At 36.8% G+C, this 12,218-nt stretch overlaps 1 protein-coding gene across 1 annotated transcript in view; it reads left to right on the forward strand.

The window, feature by feature from the left end:
- The window catches only part of LOC141550617 (band 4.1-like protein 4A), a 165,206-nt gene that overhangs the window by 139,781 nt on the left and 13,207 nt on the right, over window positions 1-12,218 (forward strand). The window contains exons 18-20 of the mRNA XM_074281445.1: window positions 7,779-7,898; window positions 8,935-8,982; window positions 9,512-9,580. Of these exons, the coding sequence (XP_074137546.1) occupies window positions 7,779-7,898; window positions 8,935-8,982; window positions 9,512-9,580 (237 nt within the window). The remainder of the gene's footprint in view (window positions 1-7,778; window positions 7,899-8,934; window positions 8,983-9,511; window positions 9,581-12,218) is intronic.

The following is a 12,218-nucleotide window of genomic DNA, read 5'->3' on the forward strand; positions in this document are numbered from 1 at the left end:
TAGAGGAACAGAGAATAGTCTACCTCTCAGACCTGTGGAGGAGGAAGGAATTTATGACCAGAGGAGAACTAGAGATTATTATTGATCACAAAATAGAAGATTTTGATTACATCAAACTAAAAAGTTTCTGTACAAATAATACTAATGCAAACAAGATTAGAAGGGAAGTAACAAATTGGGAAAATATTTTTAAAAACAAAGGTTCTGACAAAGGTCTCATTTCCAAAATATATAGAGAACTGACCATAATTTATAAGAAACCGAACCATTCTCCAATTGATAAATGGTCAAAGGATATGAACAGACAATTCTCAGAGGAAGAAATTGAAACTATATCCACTCACATGAAAGAGTGTTCCAAATCACTACTGATCAGAGAAATGCAAATTAAGACCACTCTGAGATACCACTACACACCTGTCAGATTGGCTAAGATGACAGGAACAAATAATGACAAATGTTGGAGGGGATGTGGGGAAATTGGGACACTAATACATTGCTGGTGGAGTTGTGAAAGAATCCAGCCATTTTGGAGAGCAATCTGGAATTATGCCCAAAAAGTTATCAAACTGTGCATACCCTTTGACCCAGCAGCGCTACTACTGGGATTATATCCCAAAGAAATACTAAAGAGCGGAAAGAGACATATATGTGCCAAAATGTTTGTGGCAGCTCTTTTTGTTGTAGCTAGAAACTGGAAGATGAATGGATGTCCATCAGTTGGAGAATGGTTGGGTAAATTGTGGTATATGAAGGTTATGGAATATTATTGCTCGGTAAGAAATGACCAGCAGGAGGAATATAGAGAGGCCTGGAGAGACTTAAATCAACTGATGCTGAGTGAAATGAGCAGAACCAGAAGATCACTGTACACTTCAACAACAATACTGTATGAGGATGTATTCTGATGGAAGTGGAAATCTTCAACATAAAGAAGATCCAACTCACTTCCAGTTGATCAATGATGGACAGAGGTAGCTACACCCAGAGAAGAAACACTGGGAGGGGAATGTAAATTGTTAGCACTAATATCTGTCTGCCCAGGTTGCATGTACCTTCGGATTCTGGTGTTTATTGTGCAACAAGAAAATGATATTCACACACATGTATTGTACCTAGACTATATTGTAACACATGTAAAATGTATGGTATTGCCTGTCGTCGGGGGGAGGGAATAGAGGGAGGGGGGGTAATTTGGAAAAATGAATACAAGGGATAATATTATAAAATATATATATATATAATAAAAAAAATTTAAAAAAAAAAAAAAAAAGAATGTTAAGAAACCCCAAGATACCTTAGGAGGTTTCAGTGATAAAATAAAAAATTAGGCAATACTGTGGGAGAAAGGGAGGAAGGGAGGGAGGGAAGGTTTGGGACAAAGACACTTACCCAAATTGACTACTCAGAGATCACTCATAAAAAGAACAATTATTTATTAGAATCTCAAGAAGCTGACCTCACCCTGGTCTTCCGGCTGAAGCCCACAGCAGGAGAAAGCCACTCCCTTGAAAATGCTCACAGTTTTTATACATTTCAGACAAAGAACCCCAAAAATCCCACCCCTCTATACTGTGTGATTGGTCACATAAGTCTCTATTCCCCTATTTGGTCAGTGGAATGTAGTAGACTGTAATGCTGGAGAAACTGAGAAAGATAAGAGATTAGAGAACATTTTAATAATTTATTAAATGGGAGAGATTTACTGGGACCAAATGGATCCATGGTTTGGTCTCAGGGCTGAAGGAGATCATCATCTCAAAGAATCCAGCCCTGAATGTCCAATAACAAGATTCTTTTATAGGGTAACAAGAACAATGAAATAATGGGGGAGGTAACTGGATGGGGATGACCTAATGGTGGGAGGCACCTAGGATGAGGATGCCAGGCATAATGGAGGGAGGTACTGGAGAGGCTTCTGATATTCTAATGATATCTAAAATGGATAAAGATCTTTATCCCATCACACATTAAGAGGGAATGACTATTGCCTAAGGTCTAAGATATAAGATCTTTATCCTAACATTAGGAGAGAATGGTTATAACCTTAATGAGGGAAAGGAAAGGGGGAACCCCATTTGTAGGCGCATAGATCCCATGAGGCGCAGTGTCCCCTGTAAAATGAATTTACAGGCCCAAAAACCTAGATAGATAAATAAAAGGTTTATTGTAGGAACTTGGAAGTAAAGCTCAGTTAGAAAGACACCAGGGCCAAAGGTGGCCATTGGCGGGCAGGGACCCTTACATGGCTGGAAGGATACCATGTGTTGGCTGGGAGGGCTCCTGCCAAGAGGGCGCTCCAGCTTGTTTCTTTTATACCCAAAAGATGATGGGCGGTACCCAGTTCTGGCAGGCTATTCAGTTAGCCCAGATCAGGTGAGGGCTGGGAGAAGCTGAGCTGAGAGTGGGGCTAGGCCCGGATATTCAAAGGGTGCCTTTGACCAGAATTTATGACTCAAGGTCAGTCATGGGTTGGGCAATCCTCTTTTGGACCGTGGGATGTAGTCCAGACCTTATCTAAAATCACAAATGTGCTTCCTAAACTGAGGCCTTTAAGGCTTAGCTGACAGTCTCTGATAAATATGTGCTTGATCAGTAAGTTTTTTACCTTTTCCACATAGAAGGAAGGAAGGAAGAAAAGAAAGGGAAAGATGGAAGGAAGAAGAAAAGAAGGAAGGAAGGGAGGGAGGAAAGGAGGGAGAAAAGAAGAGAAAAGAAAGGAAAAGAAATATAGTTTCTCTACTAATCAATTCCAGGTCTCCAATAGAACAGCTCTACTCATAGAAGTTGTTTGTCCTTCATTCTCAAAGAGGAGCATGAGATCAGGAAAGTGATTGGATTTAAGTGAGGGAGATATCTTTTTCTTTAGAAAAAGAGGCATCTGCATTCCCCAGCTGTTAGATGCTACTTAATTGCTTAATCAGTAAAGAACCCTAAAAGTGCCCTTAGCTGCTCTGCAAAAGACCCTATGGGGGAAAAGGCAGACTAACAGATGATTATCAGTAGCCCTTTGGGGAAGAACCTGGAAGACACTTTGTCGATTGGGAGATTGGTGTTCCAGGAGATTGGTATTCCAGCTGGGACTCAACCCAAGGAGCACAACTAGTCTGAGTTACTTAAGTTCCCTTTAAAACAGATGTTATGGGAATCTTTGAGAGATATTTTTTTAAACTTTTCCCAGGAATTCTGCTTGAAAGGTTTTCCTTTAAGCTAATATATCCTCTTTAATCTAGTCAAAGAAAAAACATATGGGCTTATTTTTTTTTTGAGGGCTTATGACCTGTAGGTTTAAAGAGATAGTGATCCAGGACAAATCAACAAGTATTTATTAAATGCTTACTCTGTGCCAGACATTGTGCTGAATGGTAGAGAGGCAGAAACAGCCCCTTCTGGGTCTTAGTCCAATGAGGGGAAGAACATGCAAACAAGTATCTACAAACAAAATACATACTTACAGATATGATACACATATACACATATGAATACATCTATTAATTTGGAGATAATCTTAGATGGAAGGCAGTAGGTTTAATGGGAACTGGGGAAATGTTCTTGCAAAAGATGGTATTTATTTATTTATTTTTAAAATTTTATAATTATAAATTTTTTTGACAGTATATATACATGAGTAATTTTTTCATAACATTATCCCTTGTATTCATTTTTCCAAATTTTCCCCTCCCTCCCTCCCTCTACTCCCTCCCCTAGATGACAGGCAATCCCATACATTTTACATGTGTTACAGTATAACCTAGATACAATACATGTGTGTAAATCCAATTTTCTTGTTAAGTATTGGGTTCCGAAGGTGTAAGTAACCTGGGTAGATAGACAGTAGTACTAATATTTTACATTCAATTCCCAGTGTTCCTTTTCTGGATGTAGCTGATTCTGTCCATCATTGATCAATTGGAATTGGATTAGCTCTTCTCTATGTTGAAGATATCCACTTCCATCAGAATACATCCTCATACAGTATCATTGTTGAAGTGTATAATGATCTTCTGGTTCTGCTCGTTTCACTTAGCATCACTTGATGTAAGTCACTCCAAGCCTCTCTGTATTCCTCCTGTTGGTCATTTCTTACAGAGCAATAATATTCCATAACATTCATGTACCATAATTTACCCAACCATTCTCCAATTGATGGACATCCATTCATCTTCCAGTTTCTAGCCACTATGAAAAGGGCTGCCACAAACATTTGGCACATACAGGTCCCTTTCCCCTTCTCAGTATTTCTTTGGGATATAAGCCCAATAGCAGCAATGCTGGATCAAAGGGTATGCACAATTTGATAACTTTTTGGGCATAATTTCAGATTGCTCTCCAAAATGGTTGGATTCTTTCACAACTCCACCAACAATGTATTAGTGTCCCAGTTTTCCCACATCCCCTCCAACATTCATCATTATTTGTTCCTGTCATCTTAGCCAATCTGACAGGTGTGTAGTGGTATCTCAGAGTTGTCTTAATTTGCATTTCTCTGATCAGTAGTGATTTGGAACACTCTTTCATGTGAGTGGAAATAGTTTCAATTTCATTATCTGAGAATTGTCTGTTCATATCCTTTGACCATTTAGCAATTGGAGAATGGTTTGATTTAAAAGATGGTATTTTAGTTGAGACTTAAAGAAAGCTAGGGAAGCCAAAAGGAAAAGATGAAGAGGTAGAGAATTCCAGGAATGAAGAACAGCTAATGAAAATGCACAGAATCAATAAATGGACTCTGTGGTGTACATGTTCATACATTAAAACAGGTGTAACTTTCAGGGCCCACTTTTGTTAGGGTCTGGGATACCTACATATAAGAGTCTAAAATATGCAAACAAATGGGCATTTGCTGACATACAGATTGTATCTGAAGGCTTTGTAAAACCTGAAAATATATTTTAAAAAGAGAAAAATCAGTCATAGCTATTTGAACAGAAAATAAGCTTTTTTTTTTTTTAACACAATTTTTTGTTAGGACAAATCTTTGCTTGCAAAAAAATTCCTTTCTGCTCCTTCAGCATCCTTCAGGAGCTATATCTGAAGAGCAATTTTAAAATAGATTAAGACAATTTGAGAGCTGGATGTGGTGTCATATGTCTGCTATCTACTTTTATTTAGACATCAATATGATTAGTCCCTAGGAGACGGTGGGAGCACCAGGTTACATAAGGATGGGCAAACCTGACCAGGTTAGAAATAAAGAATGTCAAAATTCTTGTGCCATTCTATAGTTGGATCAGGCTCATGAACAGTCCTTGTATTAAGTGAAATGAGGAAATCCACTCCTTAAAAAAAAAAAAAAAAAAAAAAAAAAAAAGTTGAAAATGCAAGGAAATTTACATAAAGCCTGCCAATAAATAATAAGCTTTTTTGGTTGTAAAGGCAAAGGCAAAGGTGAAATAGATAGCATCTATAAAAGAAAATAATAATGACTTATTGGTAGTAGAAGTAGTTATTTAAATTAATAGTTAAAAAAGTTAAAATTAAAAATTAAAAATCCTGATCATATATAGAAAAAGAGTTTGGGGGTTCTTTTGTTTGTTTTTTAATATAACTCCTCCCAACCTAATATGAGATAAATATCTTACCAAGAACACTACACATCCAATGATGAAGCCAGGAAAAGTTTTTATTCACAGTCTTGTAAGACCTGATGTACAGAAAAAGGCACACCTGTGAAGTGCAAAAGCACAGCCTATTATTCCCTATCCTGAAGGGCAATTCTCTCCCCGATTCCCCCACTGACTGGCTGTAACATAGATTATAGCCTATCTAGAACACCTAATCCCCCCATGTGAGTGTGAGTCTCCCCCCTTAATTACATCTCCCTTTGACACTCACTTTATTTGGATGTGTGTGTGTGTACAGAGCTTCTGCATCTAATAGCATGTTTCTTATTCTAATTTATACCTTTCCTCTCTAAGTTTCATTTCCCTTATTCCATGTTAGCCTAACCATGTAACTCTGGAAACTAAACCCTCATCCAATTTTCACACTTAACAACCTCAAAAGAAGGGAAAATGTATCACATATAGTAATCAAACATGAATAAGGATAAAAGTCTTATGGAAATAACACCATAGAGCTCCCACTGGGCTTGGCCTACCTCACAGGCTTATGTGTCAGGAGCTAGTTTGGGGGCTTCCCCCATACTTTTTCACTGACTGTCTGAACCTACAAAAGCTGGCAAGAAAGAGAAAATATGGATCCTGTCCAGATACATCAAGGAGAGTGTGTGTGTGTGTGTGTGTGTGTGTCTGTCTGTCTGTCTGTCTGTCTATCTGTCTATCTGTCCTACAGGACAGAAGGGCCTAAGGTAAAAGGGACTAGAAACCAGGCTGCAGTCAGTTTACTCTGGATGTTTTCACAGCCTGCACAATATATCACCCAACTAAAAGAAGCTCTCAATTTAGGAGGAAAGATAGAAATTGCAGAACTAGAAGAAAGAGGTGACAAACAGTGATTAATGAAGCCAGAGATAATGGACTGGGAACATGTGAAAAAAGTTGAAAGACTGAAAAATTCAGTTGAGAATTACTGGGTATAATCCTAGTTCCCAAGTAGATAAGTCAACAGTGACACTCATACATAAATCAAAGTGAGGAAGAACTTCCTTAAAAGTCCAAAACAGTGAATAAAAATTTTACAATAAAGGAATGTGAAACAAAAATTCTCTCAATGAAAATTCTGTATTTTCCTTAAGGATTATGAAGTAGCAAAAAACTCCAGTATCATTCAAAAGTATAATAAAATTTTCATAGGCATCAGGGTGGAAATGAAGTAAGAAATCAAAAATCTTGAACAATTATGGTCTGTTGGGTAGTTTATTTAACTTTTTTGTATTTCTCCTTTCATATGTCACTTATAATACACAAATTTTATGAAATGTAAATGAAATTATCTAAACTTGAAGAAGGAAGTTACAGAATGTTTTTGTATTTCAAGTTACTGCTCTTCTTATTTTATCTTCAACTTAGTCTATTTCTCTAGATCTTGTGTCAAATACTTTTCTTTAGTTCAAAGAATACTTGAATTCAAGGTTTAAATTTTTTAAATGGAGCTTTTTTGCTTTTTTTTTTTTGCTGAGGCAATTGGGTTTAAATGACTTGCCCAGGTCACACAGCTAGGAAGTATTAAGTATCTGAGGTCACATTTGAATTCAAGTCCTCCTGACTTCAGGGCTGGTGCTCTATCTACTGTGCTACCTAGTGCCCCAAAATGGAGCTTTAAAAAAAAAAGGGGGGGCAGCTAGGTGGCGCAGTGGATAGAGCACCAGCCTTGAATTCCGGAGCACCCAAGTTCAAATCTGGTCTCAGACACTTAACACTTCCTAGCTGTGTGACCCTCGGCAAGTCACTTAACCCCAGCCTGAAAAAAAAAAAAAGTTTACATATGCTCACATATGTACACATAGTCATATACGTTTTGCCTTAGAAAAAGAGAGAACATTCTAAAATTACCATATATAAAGATAGCACATATACCTCAGAGTTTTATTAATGACTTTTCTTTTTTGTATATATGTCCTTGCCTCACATTTCCCCATAGAACTCTTATTTCTAAGAAAAAAAATAGTGAAGCAAGACTAGTCAATAGCATATGTGTGTTATATATATTTGGATATACACACATATATTTACATCCATTTTCATCTATTTTCCTAACATTCTAAGATAACAAATATTGGAATTTCTTTTTTATGCTACAGCTTTTAAATATAGAAATCTAAAAACAAGATGTTAGACCCCAGGAATGCCATCTTCAATTAAATGTTTTTCTTCCAGGTTAAGGCAGGAGAATGGCATGGTTGATTCAGTGCCTCAGTGGGAAGTGGCACTGAGACAGCAAAAGGAAAAAAATGAAGCCATCTCCAACAACAGGCGATCCAGACACAGATCACGCTCGTATGTGAAATGTTCTAGCACTTCATGTTAAAAAAAAAAAAAAATTGAAAAAGTATATTTATTACATGTTGAATCAATCAAACAGATCCATTTCTTTGCATGTTTATAGTTTTCATAATGGATTAATTCAAACTGATTTATTCTGCTATTTTTCTACCTTTATATATTTAATTGCCCTGGTTTCCAATAATCACTATAAGAGTTCGAGAATAGTCAAAACAAACTATCATCAGGATGAGAGAAAAAAAAAAAAATAGATACTCAACTCAAAAAAAAAAAAAAAAAGTTCTTTAAGAATTATAAGACCTGTGTTGAAATTCTGTTTCTGTATATTTACTTACTACTAGTATAATTTAGGGTAAATCTAGGAATTATTAAGTTAATAGCTTTAAGGGAAAGGGATTTAGAAGAACTCCTAAGAAGGCAGAACAGACGATAGTGAACTCTTATCTCCAAGTTACCAGAAATTTTCCAATCTATCCTATCCCTGTGGAGCTGTCTCTAATTTAAAACAGCCTCTGCCTCTGTAGAATTATAACATAAAAGATGTTTCACCAAAAGTAAGCTCCCTAAGCAGCTGAATGTCATTTGTTCTCTCATCCAGGGAATTCTACCAATTCCCTTTCCCTTGTAGCTGTTTTATATTAGCTTAATCATGTTGTACCACTGTGTGAATAAAACTAATATGTAATCTTTCTCATTTTGCTAAAACTTAGAAGTGTGAGAAGGAAGGAAAAGAAAAGCCATTAGGCTTCTTTGTTCTTTTAGGAAAATAGAAGGAAGAGATCACTGTAGGAAACTCAGTTGTCCTTAAATAGACAAAGAAAAACATTATTAGTATGGATAGCTCATCTGTTTTCAAAGACCTCAATTTTGCTTTAATAACATTTAGTCAAGTTTGTAATCTTCACATAAAGCTCATCAATTCTCCCAAACCTTAATATTTGCTGTTTTTGCCAGATTAAAGATCTATACTGACAGTGGGCCAAGTGAAATGGGAGGCTTTCTGGTTGATTTCTGATTTCTGTGATTACAGGAGAAGCCCAGATATCCAAGCAAAGGAAGAACTGTGGAAACATATTCAGTAAGTATCGTAACCAAGTTTATCGGGTTATTTGTAAAGCTTATAGTAGAATACTTAGAATACCCAACACTCAGAAAATCATCATTAGGCCAAATTCTGTTTATATACTATTTATTATTACCACTATGATGTTCTAATAAAACAGCCAGAATATATCATATACTATTGTTGCTGATACAGAGATAGTTCCTGACCACCAGTTTAGAATCATGTAATTTGTAAAGCATGTAAGGCATGTCAACTAGGCCCAAATAAACACTGATGAAAATTGGGTATGAGACAGACAGAAACAGAGACAGTCCCAGAGAGAGATAAATACAGAAAGACAAATATGGTGTTCAGCAAAAATTGTTTTCCCCTTTCTTTTTCTTAGAACAGATCCTTGAATTTGAATTAACAATAATCAATTTCTACATTTGCCATTACAATATGCTTTAATGCAGGACACTAGTGAACCAATAATTACTGTCAGTATCTTTGAGACAACAGAATAATTATAAACTTTACTCTCTTGCTGGTTCTCTTCCAGGAAAGAACTTGTGGATCCTTCTGGATTGTCAGAAGAACAATTAAAAGAGATTCCTTACACCAAAATAGAGTGAGTTAATCCTTGAAATTTATTTTCATAAATGTCTGAGGAATACTTAGTCTTCTAAGAATTACCCATTGTCTCATAACTGTTCTAAGTAAAATGACACTTTAGTCATTTCTGTGAATTTCGTCTTTAATTTGAACTTTAATTAGAGGTGAAGTTGAATGTGAGAACTTCCCTTAAAATCAGTAATTCTTGTTTTCAGGGACATGAATCACCATCAACTTTATCATTTGCTTATTTTCTATCTTAGAAACAGCGATGCCTTTAAAAATTAAGTTTTTACTAAGTGTAAAATTCTTTAAAATGTCACGTGAACAATAAAACCTATTATTGTAATTCCTAAAATTTAATTATATCTCCCACAAATTTTAACTGAGGATGCCCAATGACTGCCTGTGTTTCAACATATCAAACATACTTCTGGAAGTCTCTTGGAATCCTCTATATTCAATCATTATGCAGTGCAGCACATATTGGCTCTCTTTCAAATGCCCTAACTACTCAATTTCTCAGCCCATGAGCTATTCCTCCATTCCCCTTCAACCACATACAAAGACAGTTATATCTTTGATCTTGCCTTCGCCACAAATATAGCATTTCTTCTGTATTAAGGAATTCTGAAATCTCCTTTTTGAGCCATAATTTATTGGCTTTTTACTTCTCCCTTTGCCTTTCTTTAAAAATTCCCACTTTTTATCTGCACGATGACCTCCAATCCCTTAATTCCTTGTTTCTCTCTTAGGCCATCTTCCCTGCACTACCCACACTCTCTTCTCCCCATTTTGATCCCATGGTTAACCAGTTTAATCTACATTGTCCTCCTTTATTGAATCCCAACCCCCCTTATCATAAATGTGGAAATATGTTTAGAAGAAATGCATATATTTAACCTACATTGGATTACTTGCTGTCTAGGAGAGGGTGTTGGAAAGGGAGGGAGAAAAATTTGGAATACAAGGTTTTGAAAGGGATGAATGTTGAACTTCATTCCAACTTTGCAGTATCTCTCAGATACAGCCCATTCTTCTCCCTCTGATGTTGTCATCATGCCAGTGTGAGTCCCCTTCACCTCACATTTAGATTATTTCTGCTTCTGACCTGCTGGGTCCAACCTAATTTGTTTCTCTCCATTCCAATCCATCTCCATTCATCCACCAAAGTGATTCTCCTAACAGAAAGATCCAGCCATGCTTAACCTCTTGCTCATTACCTCCAATGGCCCCCTATTATCTACAGCATTAAGTAAAATATGCCTTGCTTACCCTTCAAAGACCCTCATGACCTAGCATCCTTCCTTTTTCCCAGTCTCCTTACACTTACTGACAGGTATTATTCAATCCAATGACACAGGACTCCTATGTGTTCTAAAATATGTCATTCCATCTCTTCTACTCCTGATATTTTCTGGCTTTCCCCATTTCTGGAGTATCCATTTTCCTTCCTTTGCTCTGGTACCTGACCTTCTTGGCTTTCTTTAAATTCCAACTAAAATCTCACTTTAATGGAAGTCTCTTTCAATTCCTCTTAACTCCAGGGTCTTTCCTCTGTTAATTATTTCCTATTTATCCTATATATAGTTTGCTATATATTTTGTATATGGGTCTCCCCCATTAATTTGCAGACTTTATGAGGACAGGGACTGTTTTTTGTCTCTTTGTATATCCAGTTCTTGAAACTGGGCTTGACACATAGTAGGCACTTAATGTTTACTGATTGAGTATTTGATTAATTGAAGCTAGATTTAAATTCAGGTCTTCCTGGCTCCAGATCTAAGGCTCTACCAACTGCAACATCTGGCTACCATATACCATACTTTTTCAGTTATTCTTTAGCTGGTAGCCCCTTTGGTAAATTTTCACATGTCCTTCCTAAGTTAATAGGTGCCTTGTAACGAGCTGTCGTCTCCAGAAGCTGCCGGATCACTCTCTGGGAAGAGATCTGCTGTGTCTACTACAATCTCTCAGACAGATTCTTCTTCCTGTAATGAACCGTTGTCTCCAGGCAGTTGCTGTTAACTCTTGTCCTTAGAAGTGACTTCCCTTCCTGCAGAGAGCCCCGTCAGGCCTGATGTAATGCAGAGAGTCTTCTTCTTTCTCTGAGAGTCCTCTCTTTTATTCTCCCAGAGAATGGGCGTGGGATAATGCAAGGGCTTCTGGGAAGAACCACCCCAGCCAATGAGCTTGCCCCCTCTATCAAGTCAACCTGAGTTCTCACCTTGTAATTGTCCAGAAAACCTCAGTTCTCACTTAGTAATCCTAACATCTCCCCCTTTCTTTTGATTTAGAACATAGGACAGTCATGACCTTGAAACATAAATCCATCAATATGGGAAGTATTACAGATAATTACATAAATTACATAAGCACATAGTAACATAGTAACGTAACACATGCTAGAAGTATATAACATAATCATAAATTGAAAATTTATAAATGTCCATAAGTCCATTGTCCATTAGTCTCATCTTGTGTGAGGAAGTCCAATGATTCCTGCTGATTTTTAAAGTTCTTTAACAGTCTTCTTATTATCCATGCTCTTTCAGTGTCAGATGTTTCTTAGATCTTCTCCTTTATTTTGAGGCCTTTCTCTTTTTCTGTCTCTCTCTGATGGACAAGGCGAATATGACTCGTTGGCACCCATC

Source organism: Sminthopsis crassicaudata, chromosome 1 (genome assembly GCF_048593235.1).
Source record: "Sminthopsis crassicaudata isolate SCR6 chromosome 1, ASM4859323v1, whole genome shotgun sequence".
NCBI classification, from domain to species: Eukaryota; Metazoa; Chordata; class Mammalia; order Dasyuromorphia; family Dasyuridae; genus Sminthopsis; species Sminthopsis crassicaudata.